Source organism: Corapipo altera, unplaced genomic scaffold, assembly GCF_003945725.1.
Source record: "Corapipo altera isolate COAL_440 unplaced genomic scaffold, ASM394572v1 112, whole genome shotgun sequence".
In the NCBI taxonomy this organism is placed as follows: Eukaryota; Metazoa; Chordata; class Aves; order Passeriformes; family Pipridae; genus Corapipo; species Corapipo altera.
Genome location: NW_020884899.1, coordinates 10,979,904 through 11,006,718, shown reverse-complemented (window position 1 = coordinate 11,006,718; position 26,815 = coordinate 10,979,904). Strand labels below are relative to the sequence as shown.

Here is a 26,815-nt window from a genome sequence, read left to right as displayed (position 1 = left end):
AGAGAAGAGAAGAGAAAGAGAAGAGAAAAATCAACAGTTGATAAAAGAAGAAAAAAACAAATTATTAAACAAAAGAGAAGTACAAACAAGAAGGCAAGAATACAAGAGGAAAGAATAAACAACATCAGAGCAGGAGCAGGGAGAGGGAGATGGTGGAAATATCTGGGATTTAGTGCCAAAAGAGAAAAGCTGCATTCTCCTCCAACCTCCAACTTATCTTCTTTCTTTTATTCTCTTTCCATGCCTGGTTCTCTTTTGGGATGAGTGGAATTTCCACGTCCAGCAAGCCCCAAGTTCGGCATTTTGTGTCTTATGGCATGTGTGCTGAATATCTACAGGGGCAAAGTTATACAAAGTAAATAAAAAAGTGGATCTTGCTTAGACTCCCTTTCATGCAATGCAAGAACCATCCCTTAGATGGAACTATTGCAAAATTAAACAACCTTACAACCACGACCAGTAAATAATGAGTAATGTGCTTGTATATGCAAAGCTTTTATGCCAACCAGTCCAGGAACGTGAGGATAGCTCATCACGAAAAGACCCCATTTATCAGAAGGTTTTCACACAGCTTAGCATCTTTAGGGCCATTACTCACCTCCTACACCTAAAGTAAGTGCCAGCTCCCAACCTAGAGACTAACACATATCCCATTTATCTGCTGGAAGACACCCAAGCTGCTTCACTCTGTCTAAAGATACAGGACTCAATGCCTGAATTTCTTCAAGTTGACAGAAACATGTGATTTCACAGCAACAGATACAAAGACACAAATCTGGGAAAATGAGACAAAAATCAAGTCCTACCAGACATTTTGAAAGCCAAAGGAGTCTGACACAAGGGTACTAGACTCAGCAATATTTTGCCAAATGTATCCAAGATGTCTAAGTCGGTTCTGTGCTACAGGGCTGGATGTGACATGTTATCATCATCCAACCCATGGTGTTGGGAGGTAGAGGCTGGGCTCTGGGGTAGAGATCTCTCCCACATATTCTTATCATGCAGAGACTCTCCAAAGGAAAAAATATTGATTAGAAGCTGGTTTACTTTCCAGACTGTTCTCCCTTGAGGGTCCCCTGTGCTTCCCAAGCTCCAAAACAAGTGACATGGTAGATCCAAGCACCCTGGTCTGCTTAGCAAGGAGCAGCACTGTCACATCACTTCACTCTGTTCCTTGCCCAAACAATGTGCTCCCACCATAGCTTCCACACCCACACTCCTCCCTAAGACTTCTACCTGGTAAAGGACCATCAGGAGGCAGTGCAGAAGGCAGCAGGGGCTCACATAAACAGGCCCAACATGGGTCAGGATGTATTTATGTGCTGAGGGTTAGTAATGCTCAGGGGAATGCAGCCCCAGGAGTGCTACACATTGAGTACATGCCCTATAAATCATTCTTAAGGTGACAACCCAACTCACTTTTGCTGCTTATACATGCTTATAAGGCACAGCAAGAAATGAGCACAGAAGTTCTCCTTATTTGTGTTCTGCCAGTGTTTTTCAACCCTCATCTGGAGGAATATCTCTGTGCAAAAATTTGCAACTTAGGCTTTTCCGTGCCCACTTGGTGGTCAGCCTTTCTGCCTATACTTCCCTCAGAGTGACAATTATGGTTTTGCTACTCATTACATGGACACTTGTCCCAATAAAAACAAAACAGAGTCATGAAGGAATTTCATATGGATTCTCTCTACATCTCATTGTCCAGTTTCAAGCTGTGCCTCAGAAATATTTACATACAGGAGGTGTGAAAAGTTGCTTCAAAACAAGAAAGAAGGGGAATGGTTGTTATATGTCTAATCTAAGAAACCAAGGAAACAAGAACATACAACAGAACAGAGAAAGGAAAAACGAGAATTGGATTCCAGTTCTGAGGAAAGCCAATAACAAAGTAACTGCCTTCTAAAAAAACTAATAAATGTTATGGGATCTCTCCTTCACCATTTCAGATCCATGATTATATGAAAGGGAATAAAGGAAAATGTCTTCACTGTTAACCACAACAAAATGAAATGCACTGGAAACTCCTAGACAGTAAACGGTCTAGTTAAACTATACAGATAGGGTGAATTTTGAGGAACAAAACCCTCTAGACATCTTTAGGAGAAAGAACAATCTAATATATGTAAAACATAAAACTTTTTCAAATATAGGGTGGAAAAAGTATGTTCTAGTGGTTTGAGTTACTGGCATCAAATCCCACAACTAAGTGATCATAATGTCCTTCAGAAACTTTATTGTGAAGAACCCTCAAGCGTTTCAGACAGTGCTGTGACTCCACAAGCCCGTGCTTCACCACGGAACAGTCTGATCCCTGCGCTGACACTGCAAGAGTGCAAATCCCAGATGGAAAATTAATCTCACAATGTAGCCAGATTGAGTTTCCAATTCTCCAGTGCATAACTTGAAGGTTGTTCTGCTCAGCTACTGAAGAGACGAGGGCAGTGAGACTGTAACTCATTTGACATCCCAAACATCGTTTAAGCAAGACACGCTCTGAAAAGGACCTTCTTGGCTACTGACAGTTACAAAAGATCCATGGTATCCTCCTTTGTACTCATCCTGCCTATAAAATATTGCTATCACACTTTTCCCTGCTTAAATGGCCTGGACAGAAGGGGAGTCCAAGGTCTGAATGACTTCAGCCATGTCTCTTGAGTACGTGGGTAAAATCTGTCCTTAAAATAGAAAGGAGAAGGATCACAGTACATTTTAAAGAAAGTAACTATCTACTATAAAGACACATTTATGGTTTCCTCATATTTATGGTTTTCTTCAAGAAAAGACAAGGTCAGCAAGCTGGAAAATCTGTAAATTGTGATATTATTAAACTGCTACAAGCTTTTTCTTCTTGAAAAAAAATCAACTAATTGTACATCTCCTTAGACAAACTCCACTGTGGTCATTTCATGGTTTGTTACAAAAATACATTGCAGCAGAACCTGAACTATTCCAGGCAGCATTTTTTCTCCTGCTTGCCAGGTCTTAGGCTTACTGACAGAAGAGAAGAATACCACTGGTTTAGTAAGAGTCTCAACTTCTGCAGATTAACAAAACACTACATGTTATTCTTTGCCAACATCAGTTGATGTGAGTTTTTAAAAAGCTAAAAGACATGACAATGTGTTAATCCCATAGATAGAGCAGATTATATTGATGTACACGTGGTTGTTTCTAATACAGTAATTGGAGTGTGTCTGCAAGATCCAGAACTCAGGTGAAGTTCTGTGCCAGTGCACAAAGCACCTTCAGCACAGAGATTAAACAGATTTCTTTCATCATGTTGCCCTTTGGGAGGTCTTCATTACCTTTTAGTCCATCCTTGTAAATGTGTGAAATAGGCAATAAAACCTTTATCACCACTTTCAGCCAGAATTAATAACCAGGTAAGTCAAACTGATGTCCCGACACACAGAGCTCTGTCTCCTTCTGCCAATGCCCACATGAAAGGCCATGTTTGATTTCATTTTAATTAAACCACCTACTTTCAGAAAAATAATATGGCCCCATCTCTAAGCACTGGATTTCTGAGTGTGCTACCTCCTGTGTTTGAACAAATACTCAGCTAATGTAAATGGGCAGTCCTGTTATAGCCAACACATTACACTGACCCACTGCAGCTGCCTTTCCTCGTCATTAAACAGTTACTGAGAAATTCCAAATCTGAACATTTGTGTACTGGATGACATTTAAAATTCAGGCATGCTGGGTTTCCACAAAAGCATACCACTTAACAAAAGACAACACCTTTATCTCATTACATAGCATCCACAACTTGTGGCATCCACAACTTGTTCCTGAAGGTGTAATAACAAAAACCAATTGCAAGAGCTCTAATCACTCTTATCATTTCAAGATGTGTCATCTCCAGTGAACTGTGTCAGATTCCTGTTTGGGCTCTAATCCAGTAAAGTATTTCAGCACATGGGCAGTCCTGCTTATCTTCAGCTGAGCTTCTTGCCTAAAGTCAGATAAGGTACCTGAGTGCTTGACTGGATCAGGGCACTGGAGTAAACTGGTGTCACTCCTCTGAAATCCTGGAGCAATGCTGATTTACATTAACTGAGAATTCTGCATTAGGATTATGGACTAAGATCATCTGTCATTTCAGTAGCTATATGACCTGCTGTGACAAACTTTGACATTTTCTTAGACAAGTTTTTACCTGTAATAATTTCAAGTGATATAAACCGACCACAAATCATGTGCTGTGATAATGAAGTAAATGCTACTGTACAGCATGTACTGATCTGATCATACATCAAATGTATGACAACATATAGCACTAGACATTGCACTCCACCAAGAACATTTCACAGCAACAAAATTATTTCTCTCCACTCCAATATAAAAGGCAGCCAGCAGGATGATATCAAATGGTGGCAGCTCTGCTTCTCATAAAAGGACCTTGGGGACTGCAAGGAGATTTGTGTATCTGCACTTCAGCAGCACAGCAATGTGGAAATGTTAAAGTTAGTAAAGCAAACAGACCTCAAATGAGAAGGGCAACAGATGTCAACCAGTATCACATGTCAGTAAACAGCAACAAGACAGAGGGTACTTTTCTAAGCACTTTTGTGAAAGCATCGTGTGATCAGCTGCAGCCACATCTCAGCTGTGTGACTCTAAGTGGTGGTGCTTGTATGTGTGATTTAACTCCCACCAAGAGAGGATCTCCAACCACATGGAAATACTGTCCACTGGAGTCAGCTGAAAGAAAGTAGAAAGGTTTCTATATATTTACTGTGGTTTGAAAAGTGAAAAAAAAAAAAGTCACATTCTCAAACTGATTGAAAGCTCACCCTGTGCTTGCCAGAGACAAACCAGCATTTATATTTCTCAGCTTTAATGCAGAAGGATCAACCATAGGGCAAAAGAGTAGTTGTGATTCATCTGCTTTTTACCCTCACTGCAAAGACTTCTGACAGTAAGGCCAAAATATGCTAACTAAAAAGGCACTCTTTGTACCATAAACTCTAGGCCACAAGGAACTGGCCAGTGGCCATCAAATCACTGCCTTTTCATTTTTCTCCCTCATCTATATTTCTCTAAAGATTTCTGGTAAGAAGGCAGCTGACTCTATACAAAAGCCAGAGGCATTGCCAGTATCTTAGTGGTTTCATGCATGCCATACTGAATCAAACTTTATTACACAGGGAAAAAAAACCCACTTTCAATTAAGGAAAGACATATTTCAGTGTCAAAACACCAAGGAAAGAGGTAAAGGGATGGAGTTCTGATACTGCCGAGTCACTGCCTTGAGTCAGGCCCGGTGAGCTGTAAATGTTCTCCAGGGCCATCCAACATCTTACAGGGAAAACAGTTTGGTTCTTGAAATCACTTAGATGAAGAGGCCATACCAGAAAACACACTACTTAGGAAAGCAAGAGCTTTTTTGGGTTTTTTTAAGGTTTTTTTTTTTTGTTTTCTTTTGGTTTTTTCCCCCAAATCACTCCACTTTTATCTTCACTAAACCTTGGGCTCAAACTCTACATGCTCAGATTTGGAGTTTTTGAAGAAAAGCAAGGGAAGATCACAGCAACTTAGGACACTCCTCGTGTACACCATGGTTCCTAAGAACAACCATCTCCTTCCTCTGCCTTTCATAACTCTTCTGATTAAGGGAACAGGAGAAAAAAACCCATCCCAACATGGCAGGAAGGCCTTTACTAAAAGGTGCATTAATTGGGGAAGGCAAGCCAACGAAATGATTAATTTGCTGTTCTCCTTCAATATTATGTTTACACAAGTTGATTACAGCACTTAATTACTAATTCACCCGGCTCAAAAACAAGAGTGCTTTAAATTTTTAATGAGATGAGGGAAGGCAACATTCCCTAACTCAACAGGGAGAAGTCATTTTACTTCCTCTTTTGATTTCCCATGTTATTACCATTTCTAAGGAAAAAACTATCCCCTCCCTGATCTTTTACTCGGTTCTTCCTTTTGAAAATATGGAAATCAACAAGAGGCTTGTATTAATTTCAAGCCATGACCTGACAGGTAATGCTTTGGAAGAGGAATAGAGGATCAGATCATCAACTGAAGTACATCCACTGAAATAAATGGAACAAAATTACGCCAGAAACTGCCTGATTCAGAAATGGAAAAGGCCTAATCCTCTCCAGTTCTGTCAGCAGAAGTGTTGAATATGTCCCAATACTATTTATGGGTGTTCTTATGAAATGCTGTCTATTCCCCATTGCCAGTTGGTCCATTACCAAGGTTGTGGAGTAACTGTAGTGCTGAGGAACTTCTTTACATTCATAACAGTCTGTAACATTTTAATTGTTAAAAGGCGAATAAGTTGTGTATCAGATGTTCTTCCTGGCTGATCTTTATAAAACCTGTGTTATCTGTGGGGTTGGTTATTTGATTTTATGCTTTACCACCCAACAACATCCCAAGACAACTGAGAGGAGATGTCCATTAAATTAAGCAAAACCCCGCAGTGCACAAACAAAACTCTTCTGAGCTCCTTTAGTGGAGTTGCAAGTGAATCATGTCCCCTGCATCACCGTAACTTCAATCCCCAAGGGGTACTTCACCTGCTCAACTGCTACTGCTGCTAAATAATTCAGCTAATCCACATTAGATAATTACCTAACACTTCTTTCTATAGAATCCAGCTCATTTTTAGATACCTCCAATCTGCTTGATAAAAATAATTAAAATGCTTTTTCCTGTCCTTTTGCAGAGTATACCAGCAACTTGCACAACAACTAAAACTAACAAAGAAAAGACTAAACCTCTCTTAAAAGTCAATTTGTACCTGAAAAATCTTGTAATCATGAAGACTCTCAATTCTAGCTCAATGTTTGACACGAAAAATGATTACAGAAAGCTGATTACAGGGAGGTACTGACAATATGCATTATAGACAAATCAGAGTTTCTTCTCTCCCATACTGGCCAGTAACAATGTCCCACATGAATGCAGAATACCCAAAATAAATCTGGTAATCTGGTTTCATACAGGTAATTTTATTAATTGCTTTAATATGCAATTAAGGAATAGTCAGTGGGCTGCAGGATTTTATAAGGCAATAATCCTGTTCCCTTGTGTACAGCTTTGTCCCAAAGAGTGGGCTATTCAAAAAAAAAAAAGAGCTGGATAACTGCCAAGTCAAACAGCACCTTCTTCCCATTTTCAATTACGAACGAGTGAGGCAGAGTAACGAGGATATACTGGAAACTTTGACATTTATTTATTGAACATTTTCTCTGAGAAGGAATTGCTGGCTTGCTAAACCGGAAACTATATTTTTACTATAGAAACAATCCCATAGAAAACCAGGATCCTGCTGCTCAGCATGAAAGGAATGGCCAGAACCAATAAACTGACCTATCTAAGCAGCAATGTGAGGTTAGTTCATTCAATGCAGCGTATTTCAAAAATCCAAATCCCCAAAATAGAGTCTGTATTTCAAAAATCTTTCTGTCATAGGATTTTACACAGCACTGTCTGCTGGGACACAACCAGGCTGTGTTAGAGCTCATCAGCACCACAAAACCACTCACAGAAAAAGGGTGTAGCATTTGGACAAATTAAAAGATGAACCAAGAAGAAATTCAGTTTATTTTCTCCTCTTTCCAGAGTTTCTAGAAACTAAATAATGGAGAGATGAAATGGGGAAGAACTCACCACACTGCATGTTCTTTTTTCTTTTTGGATAGACCAATTGTTTTACCACAGAGGAGAAAAATGCAGGGAGAGTAAATGAAGAGGAAAATAGGGAAGTCAACATTCTTTGAAGCAACAACATATGGTGACCAGGCCTGAGAGATGGAGGTTATAAATCTTCCCTTGATAGAATTACCTAAAGATGAAATTGCAGCTTCAAGGGGCTTGAACTTTTAAATCCACACTAGGAGCTTGCAAATTAACTTGTATGGTTACAAATTTTGCAATGACCTTCATTTCCAATGCTTCTTTGTAAAGGCTCAGCACACTGCGAATTTTGATAGTAATACAGATGTGGTCAGCAGAAAGCACGAAAACCTTTACCCAAATCACTCAAAATATGAAGAAAAATATATGAAAATTAAGAATTAGAATAAAATCCTGCACCCTGAGAACAGTTGCTGCTGTGGTATGGAAAGGGAAAAGAGATGGAAGGTACATCAGTGCTTGTGTCTTTGTGAGAATAAACTTATTCAGGGATATCAAAGGAAGAGCTCTTTAGTGTTCCAGTCAATATGAGCAGGTCAGCTCATGGTGCACATTTCATCCCCAAAGCATCAGGTTCAGCATCACTAGTGGGACTCACTGCTTGTTCAGCAGCCAGTCCTTCAGTCAGCAGAGCATGGTAGACCTGGACTAAGATTATCAGAAGTGATTTTGAGGGATCCTGGCATTGGGTGCTACTTCCAAGCTGTCCTAAAAAGGCTTGAGTTTTAGAAAATGGAGAACAGCCAACCCATAAAAACCAGAGAGCTTTTAAGCATTTTGATCTTGACATTGAGTGGAAATGTCCAAAAATCATTCTGAGAAATGTGACCAGTGACTGGGAAAGCTACAGTAAAAAAACCCCTTCAAAAAACCATACACATGAGGAGAGAGGTTACTGAAAAAAACCCACGATTTTCTCCTTTACTATTAGACTGAGCAAACAAAGAGCTTTGAAAAGGACAGTAATTAAGCACAAACCATCTATTAGAGGAGAGGTAATAAACTCTATTATTTGCAAAGTCTACAACAATGCTGAATGTTTGCAGCAGCACCTCTAAGAAAGGGTTGTTTTGGAACATGTGTTACAAAGATAAATGTAAGAGATGTTATTGAACTGTGATGTTATTGAACTGTGATGCTAGATATGCATTTACACTCCCATGTCCCTAAAATACATTCATTCCATTTCTCTTTTCTTTATCCCATGTAGCTAAATTCTTTTTAAAATGTTTTTACATAATCTAACATATTGCAATTTAAAAGTCTGCAACATAGTTGGTTCAAAGGATTCAGTTTCACTGAAAAAGACATCTGAAGGGGTGTGTGACGAACACTGACATATATTAATGTATGTATAAAATATATGTATCTGTTCTGACATTATTGGATATGCTTCTGAAATATTTTTGTATATAAGAGCAAGGTAAAAACTAAAAGTAAGTGAATACACCAAAAATATATACGAACATATCACAGAAAACTTCACAGCATTAGGTTTTTCTAATGTTGATTAAAACAGACTTGATAAAATCAGTTTTGAGATGTTCAGTTATTGCATTGTAATGAAAAACATGGCAGACTCGGAATGAAATATGTATTTGAAGGCAAAAGATTAACAGAAGAGTAAGAAATAAATATAAAGTCCTGTCACCAAAAGTTGCTACTGAAATTACATTTATCAAAACAAGTTCTTCTTACAAGCATTAGAACTATTATATACAGATATTATATATATATATATATTTGTTGCAATGGCATTCATTTTAATGGAAAAATTCTCAGGAAAGGAAACTGCTCTTCCTGCTAACCTATATAGCACTGTAGAATATTCCCATTTGGAGAAATGCCAAGCACAGCCCAGCTCATCAGCTTATGTTGAGCTGTTTATTGATTCCAGTGGAACTGCATCAATTTAACAAGGTCAAGAAGCTGAACTCCCTATTCAGAAAATATATCCAGAAAAGCTTTTGTGCAAAATTTCATCTACAAGTATCTGTGCCTGATGTTATATAAAGAAAAATGTATTAAATGCACAAGGGACCATCCCAATAAATAATTTTGTCCAACTGAATGCAGTGTGTTGTTTAATGTCCTCATGTAGCACGAAGAGAGAAGATGTCTCATACTAGTAGGATTGCCAGGTGGGAAAACAGGCATGATCTGGGGAAGTCAGACCCTTCCTCAGGTTTCTGTAAACCACTGCTGTTTATACAAATGCAGCTAAGTCATGCTTTGCCTGATCCACTGAAAATAAAAGTTTTACTGCTACTTTTGCAACTGCTAATGGATTGAAATAACATGAATAAACATGAAGTTCCATCCTCATTATTAACTCTGCATTCACTGTGGGCAAGACAAGAGCTATAGGTGTGTTATTTTTTACTGCATTAATAGTGCTATGTTGCTTCTTATGTTTAACATTCCTCAATATGAAGGAAGGAAAGTCAGACAAATATAACTGAGATGAAAGCATGACCTTCCTGCAGGATCAGAGCCTTGCTAAATTCCCTGTTTTGTCTGTAAAATTACATGGCCCAACTTCATAGACAGCAGTTTCCATGCATGTCTCTACAGTGAAAAGACAAATGAACACTCAATACACCTAAATGTGGAGTTAAACGGGGGGTGGAGAGAAGGCGATACTGGCTCTTGTCCAGCCACGTAGAAGGTACAATCTTTTCCACTTGGGTTGAAGTCTGTGTGTAGTGCCAAAAGTCAAGGTGTAAAACACATTAAAACTGAAGAAAAAAAAAAGTAAAATCAGGTATTTCATACCTGTATAGATGTAAAATCCCCAGAAGCACAAGCTCCAAGAATAGCAGCACCCACCAAAACAGACTCCACCTCTTTGGACAGGACAACAGGCTTCCCTGCACAGGAAAGAGTCAGGTCTGTTAGAGAGAACGCAGCAGGACTGCACCAGCAGCACCATAAATAATTAAAGCAAAAAAAGAAATCAAAAAGGGCTTGAAAACCATTATTCATTACTCCATTCAGAGCTACCTTCTGCTGTAGGTTAATGTAAATCACTCTGCTCTGTGGTTCCAGGCTCCAGGAAAAATGCAGGATTTAAATACAACGATTTCAGCAAATATTAATGCAGAACATAAAGGGTGCAAAAACCAACCCCCCCCCAGATCTTTGACACTGGCTATTTATCTCAGAAGGCTTGGTATAAACCTGTTACCCACACCCTCCAAACCCACGTGCCCATTAAAAGTTAACCTGGAGGGGAAAACAGGGCGGTGTCTTTTTTGTTTCTTTTGCAACAAACAAACAAAAGACTGTTTGTGTTTGGTTTTAAATATATAGCCAACAAAGCCAGTCTGGTTTTGCTGGAAGACATGAAAATATGAGTAGCAAACTTTCTCAAGCTATGTATGAAATAATAAGGGAAATCTTGCCTTCCAAATTGTGCAAGATACTCAAAAACAAAATTAAAACACTGGAAAAACAAACAAACAATATATATTATGAAGCAGAATTAAAAAATATTGTTTCATCACCCAGGGGTACTATCGTGAACATACTTTCCCTTTGGTTCACACAAAGTGTCTGAGACATGTTTCACCAATGTAAAAACAGGAAGAAAAATACTAATAAATAAAAACCGGCCTGTTTTATTAATTTTCCTGAAAAATCTAAACCAAGACTTTAAGTCTAAATACTTTTCTAGTTGCACTTCTGATGCTTATCCTCACTAAGCCGAAAAATTTAATATTCCTACAGTATTTGGCATGTGGCTAAATTTCCATTACTGAGATAATGTCACTGAGTGAATGACGATGCAAACACAGGGGCGGAAGGAGGGATTCCTTCTGAGAATAGTCTCCATAATATTACTCCCCAAAAAATGCTGCTCCTGAGAGCCAGCTGGAAGATTAGAAGGAGCTGGAATTTGGAGGAAGACCTAAAGTTAGCCATGAACAACTGCTAGAGAGGAAAAGGCAAATACATGTTCTGCAAAGTGAGGAATAAAATTATTAATATAAGCAGCAATTACTGACACAAAGTAAATTCTCCTTGCAACAGGCATCCAGTTACATTTCCAGTTACTTTTCCCTGTCACCTGAGCATTCCTCTAGTTCAGCTGGATCACAGCTCAGGACTTGGGTCAACCTGGAACAGCAAATCTAAAGCTCAAGCTCAAAGCTCCAGGGCTGTTTGTCAGGCGTCAGTGAGCAATTTTCAGCGTGCTCGAAAATTTACTGCCCATTTCCCGCATCATCAGAATGAATAGGAATTCTTACCGGGCAAACAAAAAGATCAAGATACTTTTTAAGTGGCCTGTGGAATTATCTATTGGATGTCTGCATGGCTGAGTCATGGGCATTTGCAGCTAACAATAATATATTCAGATTTTTTTCTTTTCGGGAAAGAATGGGGGATTGATCCTGGAATGTTAGTTATTTTATCTGATAGGCTCTAATGAGTTCAACATAACCAAGAGAATTTCAGTGAGATGAACTCTGACATCCCTTGTCAGTCACTGATTTTACAAATGGGGGAGAACTCCAGACTGCAAAAAGGCCTTTTTGTACTGAATTGTACTTGGCCATTAGTTACAGTCAAAGAACTTGTGATTACATTTTAATCAGAATACCTTTTCACAGATCTTTTCTTTTACACATCACAAACCAGCAGCACAACTCCACACGTAGCTGAAATTCACCTAAAACATCTGAGTTCTATAAGGCACAGGCTTGACAATATCATTTTTTCACTTTGACTACAATGTAATTAGTGAATTTTAGGTCAATAGGCATTTTGCTTTTTGCTTCTCCATTTCTGTTCTCCTCTCAGATAAAGCACGTTTTCATCTTCCTTCCTGCACCAAGGTTATGAAGTGTAATTTGATGTCAGGGCAAGACAGATCTCCAGACAAAATGCCCCAAAATTGAGCCTTAAACTTAATTCATGACAGCTCAACTGGTCTTAATTTGAAATATACCCAAAACACACATCATTCAATGTTTCTCTGAAGTCCTTTACACTAAATTTTGTTATTTTTTCCACATTTTTTGAAGTATATTCAACTGACTCGCAGGTATGCTAAGATGTCCAACACACACAGGCTGAAGGGGGACCAAAAATACCACATAGGCCTGAGATTGCAGTGAAACACAGATCCAGGAGCTTCCTTCTACCCATCAGGAATTCTACAAAACCAAAGACAACACTGTGCAGGAGCAAGAGTCCAGACATTGTCCCCTAAACCATATGAGAGATACAGACATGGAAGCAATAATGGATACAATGCCCAGCAAGAACAGGAAGTGTCACAAGTCAAATAGGATGAAGCTCATAAAGTAATATTTTATGACACGCTTTTTGGCCAAGCAGCAAAATACAGTTCTGTATAAAGAAAGTCTTTATTTTTCCAAAGACAAGGTACTTAGACACTTAAAATAAAAGCAGTTTACACTCCTTTCCCTGTACTTCCCCTAACTTACCAGTAATGTCAGCATGCATCTGCACAAAGAGAGGGTTCTTGCTCAGCCCACCACACAGAAACAGTGTGTTGATATCATGTCCTGCAGCCTGCATCGTTTCCAAAATATGTCTTGTTCCTAACTTCAGAAAGGGAGAGAAAAACAAGCCAGATGAGCACAGGAGAGCAGCCACGGGAACAGAACTATACTCATGTGCAAAGACATCCCCACCGAAACTTTCTATTTACTTTGTGTAACAGCATCTGAAAATCCCTCTCAGTGAAGAGGTTTCAATTCTGAAGCCAAATAGCAAAACAGAACAAAAAAAGAACAGCAAATTAAAAAAAAAATCTATGTTTTCTGTCATTTCAGCAAAAAAGAAAACCTGAAGAATTCTGCATTGGCTTAACTATTTGTCTTGGCCTTTGCCCTACACAAAATAAAATGTTCCGTTTCATGCCTGGATTAATTGAAACATCTCAAATGTAGGCATATTTTAAACTTTTCATTTACAGTCTCAATTCTGAGAAACTCAAATTAGAACAACCAAAGTGAATGCTTTGCCATTTTAAAAATATAGCTTTTCTCTTTTTGTTTGCTTTGCTTGCCTCCAGCTCCTCACTGAAGACAACCTTCTCCCTATTTCCCCTTTTCAGGAGTATTTCACATTTCTTTGACAAACTATTTGACCAAAAATAACTCCCAGCTCTTTATAATACCTTGGAAGTTAAGTTTGACTTGTCAAATTCAAGGCAAAGTGCTGCCCAGGCTGACTCTTTGTAGGTAGATTCCTCACAAAACACAACCTGGTCAGAGTTTTCATAAACTAATGTTTAAGTTTTCTTTATGTCATGCTGCAAGTTCATTACGATGTCTGCAGCTGCAATAAACTCATCTTCAAATAAAAGCCACTGAAAATGGAACAAGCAGAGTTCCATGAGATGGGAGATATCCACGATGAATAACCAGCACTATTCTGGACAGGCCTTCAAATATATTTTGATTTTTAGGGAAGCAGTTAAGAGGAACATGAGCAGCCACAACCCCAGCTGACTAAATCCATCGCTTCCCTATTGACACAGAGGGCTAATTTCCAAATCCACAATTTTAATTATGGAAAAATAAACTGCTCTAAAAGGAGTCTGTCTGCTCAGAACGGGCCACAATTACATCCCTGATCGTGTTCTCAGCCGTCCAACTGTTGCATTGCATCTTGCAGTGAATGGTTAAAAGGAGATTCTCTTTCACTACTTCTGAAATTCAAATTTATTAACAACTTCTCTCACAACATACACACGTCAAAGACCCTGAGAAAGAACATGCTGTGAAAATTATTTTGTGTTTACCTGCCTGGAAAATTGTATTCACACAGCAATTTAAATTAAAGCCAGACTTATTTCACCGTGGGTGGGGGGGAACTAATTTAATCCTGGATTGGAGAAAATGCAAATTGAGGGGCTTCAAATGCAAATTTTATATAAAAAGAAAAAAGCCTCTCCTGCTGAAAAGAAAACTACAGATTAACATTCTGTGGGCAGGCCTACACTTTGTACAAGATTTTTACTTGGGTTGAAAGTTTATCTTGCACCCATTGAAGGCAGCTAATGGTGCAGGATTACTACAACTGTTTCCTTCAATAAAAGTGAAGCTAAAATTGGGAGTGAAGGAGTATGGGAGGAAAATTAAATTTCCCAGGTGTCACATTGGCAATTAGTAAATATATCAAGTCAAAACCAACATTCTCTGTCTACTTTTTAGTTACTGTTTCAATAACGCTTCAGGAAAAATTAATTTCCTTGAACTTACAGTGAAAAGAAAACTACAGGATGGCCTTTTTACTTTATATCAGCCCAATCACGTATCAAAAAGATATGCAGCTGCTGAATTTAGTGTTCAACACAGTATTTGTGTTTTACAATAAAATCTGAGCTGTATCATACAATGAGATAATAGGTGACTTTCCCAGGATTTCCAGCAGAGAAGGTTTCCACTTCGTTAGCAGCATATAATCAGGGAGCACCTGTTCCAGACTGGGAAGTTCCTTTCAGGGGCAGTATCAGTCCCTGGCATTGTTCAACCTCTCCTAGGCATTCTTATTTCAATGGTGGGATTATGCTGAAGCATCAGGTATAACCAAGCTACTTTCATCTTAAAAAGGCTCAAAACTCACAACAATGAATTCCAGTCTGGGGTTAAGTTCCCCTTATTTGCTGACTAGGGAGGGTTAACACATAAAATGGACAATTCTCAGTAAATTCACAGCAGCCACCCACCCTCTCCATCCCAGATGGCTGACCCAGCCTAGCAAAGTTGTTGTTTAACCAGGAGAGGAGTTTGGAAGTTTTCCAACCGAATAGAGTTTTGTCAGGAAAACTCCCCAATTCATCAAACTGTTAATGTTTTGCAAAAAATGCCTCAAGTTCAGCAAACTTTAAAAAAATAAAAAAAATCACAGAAAGGATGTCAAAGGAATGTGGATTTTGGTCACCAAAAGGCCCCATGGAAAATACCCTGTGCCAGGTTTTCCAAACAACTTCTGTGACCCAGGTTTTCGCTTCAGAACAGAACTTCTTGTGAACTGGAAATCCTGGGTTCGATAGAAAATCAGGGCAGAAAGAAAAATATTCCAATAAAATTCCCCATTTGAGTGTTGGCAAACACCAGGGACATTTCAGAGCCTCCCTGCCTGCTCCATACATCCACCCAGCTGGGAGTGCCATGGGAACCAGCTGCTCTCCTTGGAGCAGGGACAAGAGGGGGAAGATCTGCTCTCTTGGGTCTGGGAGCTGTGAACTCAATCTCAGACCCTCCTGCTCACTGTGGCACAGAGCTCTGCCCCATCCACTAGACAAGCAGGGGAAATCCATGGATTTAGGAACAATCTGAAGCTAAGGCTTTCAGGGGAGCTCAGGGTCCTTTGTGCAATTGCCAAAGCTTTTTTCCCCCCCTCTCAGCTTCCCTCTAGGCAGCCCATGGTGTAACACTGCTCCATGGACTATCAGCTCCTTCCTCACATCTGCACCGGAGGAAAAAGCTCCATTTACAGAATTGCCTCAAGGAAAAGACGTTTTAGGGGAACATTTTCTGTCTGTCTATTCTCCCACAGTTGGGAATAGTCACCAACACGGATAAACAACATCTTGGTCCTTTAAGAAGTCCATTAAGTGAATTCATGTATTATTAGAAATCTGGTTAGCAGAAGGTAATGATCACTCTTCACAGCACATAAGACAACTCATTTCTTCTTTTATGCACTTAAAATGCCTTACAGCAATGGCTTGGATCGTGGCCAGGTAGATAAGGGCAAGTTCATCCAGACCCCGGGACAATGTCAGTCCAACAACCTGTGCAAAGATCAAAAAGAAAATGTACAAATCCAGCCAACATAAAACTCTATTATTTTCTATGGCTTCTTGTTGTAACAAGTTTTAAACACTAATTCTAAGCCTTACTTCTGTGAGCTGTACACATAATGCTATGTTAAACATGTTATTCCTGATCTGGGGAAGAACCACATAAATTATTCTTGCCCTTGCAAAGAAATAAAGAACAAACAGCATATTGTATGGGATTAGAGATAGATTAACTCTGACAGTTTTATGTTATGATTCAGATATTGCTCGTGAATGTATTTAATGTAATAATATGAAAATGCTATTACATAAAAATAACTTTTTAAAAGCATTTCTCCCCCTCCCATCCAAGCACCCTAACACTGAAACACAATTAATAATTAAATACTATATCTTAGCCTCCTTTACTCTGACATAAATCAATACTGCACTGTAGTTACTCTGGATTAATATCAGCATAGGCAAGACCCAAATGCAGCCATAATTATGACAGAAAAAACAGGCTGCTATCAACAGCATTTGCATAGGGGCATCATACCAAGGAAATTCTGATTCTGCTGCAGCATATAATTCTCTCATAAAATAAAGCAGATATTATTAGGACCCAAAAATATATAGCCCTTTTTTATTCTTTTAATGTTTCCCTCATTTGTGATTTAAATGCTGCAGTGCTTATACCCTTTCCTACCTCAACCTCAAATACTGCAGATTATAGTGCTGGTGAGTAGCTTGAGATGCTCATTTCAAGGACAATATGTCATTTTGAAAGACGTTTTTGCATTAATCACGAGGTATTTTGACATCACCAAATTATACCCTTATGACATTCTTCTGTTATAGTTCTGCACAGCCTTGTGACCCATCTGATCTACCACCATAAGCTCAGTAAAAAGACACATCAAAACACTTAAAGATGGGCTGAAAAGCTGTTTAAATCAAGCAATCTATCATCAGAATACTTCATGCCTTTTCCAGATCAGTTTACACAAATCTGTGTTGAAATTCATTGCAAGAAATATTCAAAATTTGGTAGACAAGTGAGTTAACAACAGCAAGTGCTGTGAAATGTGATTCCTAGGGAAGATCCTGGGACACACACAGCACTCCTCATATTTTTAGAAAATAAATGTGGCTGTAGTGATATCTCAACTACAGTGATCTCTGGTTTTCTACTGAAACATCAGTACACTTCGAAATGCAGCAAGAAACCCAAATCCTATGTGATAGTGTAAACAGCTAAGGAGGAGTACACTCAAAACTGAAGAAAAGCTCATTTTTTTTTTTTTCCCTGTATTGACCTTTTTGCAAAGACAGGCTGTTTCTTACCATGCCCTTTAGTGTCAGATCTGTTAAGGGAGATCTGTTACCATGGAAATCTGGCCAAACATGTAAATCAACAGTGAGGAAACCCACAGGCAAAGATTTCTTAATCAGATCCAGGTGACTGTTCAAGTATGTATATATGCTGTGAGTACTAGGAGAAAAACAAGTTGGAAACAGAGAGGGGAGGTTATTCATCAAACACAAAACATTTGTACTACCATCAAATGCACAAAACCCACCAAAGAACAGCAAAATCTCCCTGCTTGCCAAGCCCACGGCACTGAGGGGATGTCTATCTGCACGTGTGCTCAACAGGCCACCTGAATTCCTTAATTTCACGGGATGAGGGGAGATAATATGACCTTGAGTTTGTACATTGACTCCTCCAGGACCCTGGAGGAGCCAGAGCTGTTTGATATTTGGGGCTGCTGATGCTTGTCTCCCACAGAGCTGTGTGCTGAAACTGTGCAAGGAAAGCTGGAGAAAAGCAAGAGGAGAGGGAGGAGTGAGGAGGATTCCAGACAGAAGTGAAAATCAAATTCCTTTGCAAATGTTTAAAAATTTCTCTGATTAATCAATAGCATGTAGAGCTTTCCTTTTTTAAACCATAATTATTTCAGTGTGTGTTATGATTAAAATGCAGCACTAAGGGTGGAGGAGAGAAAGTGAGTGGCTGCTATTTTAGGGAGGAGCCCACCATGGGCCTAAATATGATTGTATCTAAGTTCAGATGCTACACCCAACTCCACAATATCCAACAGACTTTTTCCTGGACCTAGGATTAATGGTGAATTCTTCAGTGCCCTGGCTTGCAGTGACTCTGGTGACATTCCATTTAAAAAATGTTGCAATTATGTTTGGAATATTTTTTTCAAACACTCACCCTATCACAAACAAATCCATATATATTTTTCAACTCCTTGGAAATCTCCAAGTGGGGCATTTAATTCTAGACATGTGGGTCAATAACAGCATCTAACCCTAATTACAATTGATTAGTCATTGTCTCATCCACTGCAGACCCAAACAGTGATATTCATTTAGCCTCTACATGTATATTCAATCATGCACTAATGAGATCCCTGAGGGAATTTGGCATATGCTTTACTAGTTTGACTTCTGACCCACTAGCAGCTGTATATTTATACTTTGCATTCAACCATTCAGCTGCATGTTTTTTCAATTATACCTTACCATGTGTATGCTATCAGAGGATATCATTCAAAATGAACTACACTTGGAAGACATTAAAATAACTAATTTACATCATTATTCACGTCCTTTAAAATGTACTTTATGTGTCTTCCTGGACCTAAATTATGATAATTTTGAGGTCAAAATCATTTTTTTCCCCTTGTTGTGAAAGTGGCCCTGTTTTCTTCATCCCTAAAGACTGCACTATAAGCAGTACATGCTAAGGATAAAGTAATTTTATTTCCAGTCTAAATCAGGGCTTGACTGTTGGGAAGGGGGGAAAAAAAGGAAAGCTTCACTCAAGAAGACCCACCAGATATCCCAGCTTCTATCTCATCTCCATCGTGCTTGACTGCTCTCACAGGAATTAGTCATTTGTGCAGCTCTGTCAGAACACAAGGACTGAACAAAAAGAGGCTGAAATTGAGCCAAATATGCCTAAAACCCACATAAACTTGGAATTACATTTTTCCCCACACCTTTTTAAATTTATTTTTTTTCTATATATAGATAAGGGTTCAAGAGACTACACTTGGACTGGCAAAATCCTTCAAACACTTGCCAGTTCCTGTTTCTGCCACCTTTGGGTTATACATAATATTATAGCATCAACTCACAGAGCTTTCTCTATTCATTTCTATGACAAGGTATCACTGGCAGCTGCATCTGACCTGCAGAGCTGAGCATGAGCTATTGCTATGAAAAAAGAACTGTGTTGAAAGTAGAGAATAAGAAATCAATGCAAGTTTGCCCAGGTTTATGTTCATACTTGGGACATAACTTCAGAAAGCATCAATCAAGAGGTTGGTATTTAATCTGTTCAAGAATACTAGAAGATGTCAACAGGTATCTTTCAGGGGAAAAAAAATTAAAATTTCAGATTTCTAAATCAAAAAAAAAGGACTCAAACCATATAGAGGTACAGAAAACTGCCAAATATGGTTATTACGTTCTACTTGAAAGATCCCAGAATTGTTGATGGGTCCTGTATGTGTAACTTCAAAGTTTTATTTTGAAGAGACATCTCTTTAGACAGGAAGTGGCATTGAGATGAATAGGAAAGGGAATTCTGTCTGAAAACACAGCAGTTCACAAAGGGCCAGAAGGCACATCAACTTTACTGTCAGGTATTTTTCTCCTCCAAAAGATTAGAAACGGTCATTCTAGGCAACAGAATATATGACCATAAATGATCATATTATTTGTTTTGATTTCCCACTCTAGCCTACTTGTACAGGATTTAACACACCAGTGATGGTTAAATGTCAGACCTGCACAATATGCAGGTTGAAGAGCAAAAGTGATGCATCACAGCAATTTCTGCAACTCGAAGAATTGCCTGGAAAAAAATCAAGTTTTGTTGTTTGCAGAGTGCCAACCATTTGACCAAATGCTAAATTTACAGCTGTCCAGAAAATCCTCATGTAATTCAACCCTGTCCAGGGAATAAAGGACATAGGAATAGCACTGGGAGGGTTGCACAAGCCTGGTCCTCAGCAGCAGTGGTCAGCAGGAGCTGGTTGTCTGAGCTCTCACGCCCTTACAAGTTACCAAAATTACTAAACTGGTGATAAATGCAGCTGGAAAACTGCTCTGGTGTGGGCAAAGGAATAGGAGGAGTCTGCACAAAGAAGCCTTTGGGATAGCTGCTAAGCAGGCACTTGCCATTCCAAACCTGCTTACAGGCAGCATGAGGAGAAAGGGAGGACAGGTTTAGGGATGCAGGAGTAGGTGAGAGGCAGCAGAAACCAACAGGCAGGGATTTGTGACCTCAGATGTTCTTGTTTTAATGATCCAGACATGCATGTGCTTAACTCTTCTCAGCACTGCATCTACCATGGCAAGTAAAGGTAATATGGAATTGCACACCCAAACATGGAATTCTCATTTTGTTTTCCTTCTGTGGCCGTTTGCAACTGACTGAACAGATGCAAATTCCTACACCCACACAGAGAACATCCTAAACATAATAAAGCAGATTGTCTGAACTATTCTGCTGAAATTTCCAGGCAGATAATTTATCATCATCACCAATAATCCTCCAAAACAAGACACTATGTTCGAAGGGAGCCTGCCAGAAAGACAGAGAGAGACTATTCACAAGGGCCTGGAGTGACAGGGCAAGGGGCAATGGCTTCACACTCACAGAGAGCAGGTTTAGATGGGATACTGGGAGGAAATTCTTCCCTGTGAGGGTGGTGAGGCCCTGGCACAGGTTGCCCAGAGAAGCTGTGGCTGCCCCATCCCTGGGAATGTTTAAGGCCAGGTTGGACAGGACTTGGAGCAACTTGGGATGGTGGAAGGTGTTCCTTTTTAAGTTTAACAGATATTTCAGAAGGAAGGGGAGAAAGTGGATGAGGGAATTAGTAAGTGAATTGTTTACTAAATTTATAGCTATGTAAACATTTCATTAGTAGAGTAATATCTGGAAAGCATTACAAGAATACCATTGAGTAAATTAACTTAATAAAATATTATTACTCTTTTAATAAAATATTACAGCTCTTATTATCAATACTGTTCTCCAGAGTTTTACTAACTGCACAAGACTCAAATCCAAAGTTATGACATCATACCCTTGGATAACATGGAGTTCTATTCCCAATATTCCATATTTAGTGTCTTGCTCACACCACACTCCAAGTTTTTGCACTATAGCATTATTGTGGTCAGTCAGTTCAGTATCAGACCTAGCAGAGACAAGGAGGCTACTCTATAGACATCTTTGCAACAACAAGAATTGGTTTATCCTGGCATTACAGACTAAATTGTTTGTCCTATGCTTGAGCTTCATATGGGGGCACTGGAAAAATGGCCTGGAAGCCAAAATTCTGAAAAAGCCCCAGATCAATCTTTATTCCAAACATACACAGATGCATTTATTTCCTGATTTCCTTTTTCACAGAACAACAAAGAGAATTCTAGGAAGTGTGAATCTGTTTCATATTGAATGAAGTCCAATACATTTCTGGGAATCCTGGACAAGTTCTTAAAAAACAAGTAAGACAGTGGGCCCTGCAAGGGATGGAAGGCTCATCTAGAAAAACCAGGTAGCTTTATCCCCCCAGGACGACTGAAAATAACTATGTGACTGTGCATGTTTAATATATGTATCAGGACTGATCCTTGTCTTTTAGACCAGAGGGATAAACTGAAGAGAAAATGCCAATTTTGCTGGTTTTTTCTTTAATCTAAGGATGAAAAAGACATTAAAAGAGAATAAAATTGTCATCCAATGTGCCCAAACTGTTCATCTAAGACCTCTCTGGAAGTGACGGGAATCATCTTAAAAGGAATCCAAGCCAAAATCGCTTGACAAAGTCCAGACCAGTCTGGACCATCTTCATCCACTTCTAAAGCAGACCACACTAAAATTCCACACTGCACACAGTCTGCTGCTCAAGGAATCCTGGAGTTACCTCCAAGTCACTCCTCCATCTTGAGTTTTGTCTGAAAATTCATCCAGGGTTTCCCTGCTCTATTTGTGCTGCCATGCAGGGGTTTTCCATACGGTGGCTATACCTTGCTTTAGATGATTGTTTCAAAAATACTGAATAACATATCCTAATTAAGCTATATCTCATCCTTGGAGCTTAGTTGTGTCACCTACAAATGAAGACACATTGTTAGCCCAAAGCATAGAGGCAGGTCTGCTGAACAGGGATGATGCTACAGAATCAAGAAATACCCTTGGACAGAAAAGCTGAAAAGCAGTAAGTTAATATCACCACTTAGATATACCAAAGGTATCTGAGGGGAGTTAAAAGCTTTCATCTTTGAGCAATCACCTGGCAAGCCTTTGTAAATACTTCTAACCCTCTATCAGACTGTTAATTGCCCTGTTTCAGAGTAAGGACACTGCTGAGAATACATTGTGTCATCAGTTTGCAAGGCAGGTGTGTGATAAAGGAATAAGGACAGTGACCTGGCTGCAGCTTTTGACTGTAATTCTGGGAAGGCGACATGGCCTCGGACCACATGATCGATCTGAAAAAGAGAAAAGCAACATTTTTAGGATGATTACATCTTACAACTTCAGTCCTGGAAAAGGGTAAGGCAGTGTTATAACTTTAAAAGACAAGAGAGCTTCCAAATTACTCATGAAGTGTTAAGTCCTAGTGAAGCCACTGGCAGAACTCCCACTGACATTCAGGATTTGGTTTATGAACAGTAAGGAAAAACACCCAACCTTGCACCAAAAACTGGCAAAATGCTAAGTATGCAGCTCCTCAGTCAGGAGAGCAAGGTAACAGGATGACATATTTCCGGTCTCCAACAGCACCTGAGAGCATGTCCTCTGGTCTCTCCCATTCTCTTGCATGCTTATCCTCATTGGAATTCTACCAGGAACATCTCCTTGGCCCAAATTCCTACATTTTTCTGTATCACTCCGTTGAAATAAAACACAAGGTGTGTTGTCATCCTGATAGATGCTTCATACGTTCATTGCAGGAAACAAGATGTATACCCTGAGAAGCAATTACTGCTATAAAGGAAGATCAATATACGCTCTGTCTTATACTGAATTTATAAATCAACTTGTCCTTTCAGTCCAGAGTGGTTACCATTACTCACAAAACAAAGTATCAGGTAGAATAATATGGGCTTTTAAGACAATAATTCAGCAGGTTTTGTGGCCTCTTGGTAATATCCCATCAGAGGTGACAGTAAAAGCTAAGGAGGCAAAACTAGAGCTACTCAAGAGCACTGAGTATTTTTGGCAATACCTATGGGCAGAAAATCACATCAGTATTTAATTTTTAACAGCATGAGTCTAGTCCTGAACGAGAAAACATTATATGAAACATTATATGAAACATTATATGAAAACATTATATGAGAACATTATATGTAAACATATAATGAAGCAAACGCATCTGAACATAGCAATGAAAATAATGCCTGTTCTTCCTGAGACTGGCATCAGACAGAACTCAAACGTGTGTCTGCATTAGAAACAAAGCTCAGGCCTGAATTCTGCAATCTTTCATAATCCCCTCAGAACACAGGGGCAGCTCATAAATTCAGAAATAAATTTATAAATAAACATCACAAGAAAACACTTTTACAGAAAACTGTTGCAGGAGTTATGAAGTTAGATATTTAAATGCCCTTAATTCAAGACATGGCCACATGAGGGATACACATAGAAACCATTTTCTGCTATTTTTTATTTCACAGTTTCTAATTATGTCATGTCATCCTTTGTCTCTGTTGTGCTATATCTTTCTTCTTATAAATTTTGAAAATCCAGTGCAAAAACCCATCTAACATACAAAAAAATCAAGCTTTTTCAGAACAAGAGGACTTAATCCTTCATTTGAACTCCACAGTTTTCAAAACCCAATAGATTTCTTTAGCAGTTGTATAAAAAAAAATTAATTAGAGCTTTTTAAAGGGAAGTGTATCAGCTCTACTTTTAAGAAGTTGAACAGACTGTTCACATTTTATGAAAGTAATTAACATTGGGGCATTGATCAAGCAATGAAAAGAACCCGAAACATACCCTTTTTGTTTGTTTGTTTTCAGAAGGTGTGAGAAACCAGGATCTTAAAAACCTTCAGTTTGAAAATTACAGAGATAATGAATGCCCTGTACCCTCCACACAGAGCACATGCACTGTTACCTCCCATGGCTTTTGCTATGGGTCCTAACAAGACTATACACTTTTTCCAGCAATTTCTTTAATGATTCAGGAACATCTTGTTCTCTGGTACTAGAACAGAAAGGATTTTTTAAATCATCTTTTTGAAATGCCCTAACTGTCATAGTACATTTAAAGTGTGGAACTATCCTGAGCCAGCTGAGAAAAACCACTGACTTGCTGTATCCTCTCTAGAGCTTAGATAAGAGTATTTACCTGCTTTGGATTAAACAGATAAAGACTTCCCTCTCAAACGTGTTCTTGCAAAGAAACACACAAGATTTGCCACTTTCCTTTTAAAATGGGGGTGTTTTGAGCATATATTATTTTAGATATTAAATGTATTTTACATATATATAATTTAGTTTTATTTCTGGTTGTAGCAGTTACCTATAAAATAGGACACTTTTTGGTCCTAGCCCTATCATGACCTGAAAAATTTAAAGCACACAATTAAAAGAATTAAAATACACATCCCACGTGCTGCAAGAGCATTTTTTAGCCAGAAGGCTAAAGATGGGCTGGTGGTGGGATGGGAAGCAAGGCTGCAGGAGAGAAAGAGGGGTGACTCTCCCACTGAAGCCGTGACACAGAGAGGAACGTCAGGTTAAGGTGGCCAAGGGGAGAGCACAGGAGGGAACACCATTGACAGCTCAGTGCTTGGGGTGTGTCTGGGATGATTTGTGCTTCTCATTCAGTGACTGTTCCATGTGGAATGTGTAAGTGCAGGGATTCCCCAGTCTATTTCCTGGACATGTTCTCCCATCTCTAGGCTTTTAAAAAGGTGGGTGGTGCTGGATCTGAGTCAGAGCAACTCCACCTGCAATGGGTGACAGACCAAACTCCACCTGCACATGGTGGGTTTACAGGGGACACCCCCAGGCCTCGCCTGCCTCCTGCAGCTTCTCACAAGGCCTTTGCAGCTCAGTCCTAAGAGCAGTCAGACTGGCCAAGGAGACACACAGGGAGCTCTGGAAGCTTCATGGTTGAGCAGTCACGAAGATCTTGGTGGCACCTTTGGACTCAAGCCTAAATACTGTTGTGTACATCTAGCCTTCTTTAAATTTGACATCAATGTTTTAGTTCTGACTTCCTGTAAAAAAATTCACTTTTTAGGTAATCCAGCCTGGTAAATTAAATTAACCTAATACTGTTAGTCTCTTTGTATTCGAGCAAAGAACTGAGGTGACAGGATAACATGCCACTATATTACTATCTGTCCATAAAATACATCTTTCACTTATGCCCATCAATGAGCACAACTGATCTATGTAACATAATATGTGCAATTTTCTTTATCTCAGCCTCCTACTGAAGTAAAGAATGAAGCCTATTTGCCTGTAAGATAATAACAGTAATCATCACCACCATAAAAGGAAGACATGCCCTGTATATAATCCCTTATCCATATGCAAATGAACAGTTTGTAAGAGACATAACAATCAACTAATTGTTCATTGCTTTCAGCAGCCTGTATCTCCCATGATCTTACAGAGGTGCTTCAGGCAGAGCTCTGCCTGAACTGACATGAAGTTATTCCAAACAATTATGCCAGACCTCCCATCTTGGAGATTGCCTGTGTCTCCAAACACTTACCAGCTTTCCTGTAGCACTTTGACCTCCCTCATTCAACCACAATCCAGGTACCATTGCAGAGAAATATGGTCCCCAAACACCAGGAACAAAAATGGGTTTTTCACTGACCTGTAAAAGCAAAAGAAAGCTCTGGTGAATCAAACAACCTGTCAAAGTAGGGACTTCACAACTAATGCTTGGCAGCTATTGGAGTCCAAGACTGAAACAATTCCTGCTCTTCCACAGGAGTTAGCAACAGGAGTGGAGATCCACAGGTATAGATTTACTCCAAGGATAATGTGGAGATCTTCCAATTGCATCATTTTTAGCTCACATGACACAGTTGCAGCTACTTATCACACAAGTGCTCCTAAACAGCTGGGCCTGGCTGAGCAGAAAGGAGGAAGTTTCAGGAATGGGAGCTGTATTTTACAGGAAGAGGGAAATTGCCTCATTTCTCTATAAAAATGCCTTATTTAGAATGAACAGTTGGATACAACACTCTGTTGACTGTCCTCAGCAAATACAGCCAATGTACTTGGTGATGGGTGTTTGCAGAGTTAGGAATCGGGAGGGAATCCTGCTGACAGAGGACAGTGATGTCCCCCAAGATCTGCCACCAA

The 26,815-nt window shown here is 39.2% G+C and overlaps 1 protein-coding gene across 4 annotated transcripts in view; it reads right to left on the bottom strand.

Moving 5' to 3' along the window:
* FGGY (FGGY carbohydrate kinase domain containing) overlaps positions 1 to 26,815 on the bottom strand; it is a 130,080-nt gene that overhangs the window by 15,758 nt on the left and 87,507 nt on the right. For all 4 annotated transcript variants that reach the window (XM_027649328.1, XM_027649329.1, XM_027649330.1 and 1 more), the window contains 6 exons: positions 26,214 to 26,321; positions 22,899 to 22,960; positions 17,783 to 17,930; positions 16,373 to 16,447; positions 13,125 to 13,245; positions 10,447 to 10,541 (listed from right to left, as the gene is read on the bottom strand). In XM_027649328.1, the coding sequence (XP_027505129.1) occupies positions 10,447 to 10,541; positions 13,125 to 13,245; positions 16,373 to 16,447; positions 17,783 to 17,930; positions 22,899 to 22,960; positions 26,214 to 26,321 (609 nt within the window). The remainder of the gene's footprint in view (positions 1 to 10,446; positions 10,542 to 13,124; positions 13,246 to 16,372; positions 16,448 to 17,782; positions 17,931 to 22,898; positions 22,961 to 26,213; positions 26,322 to 26,815) is intronic.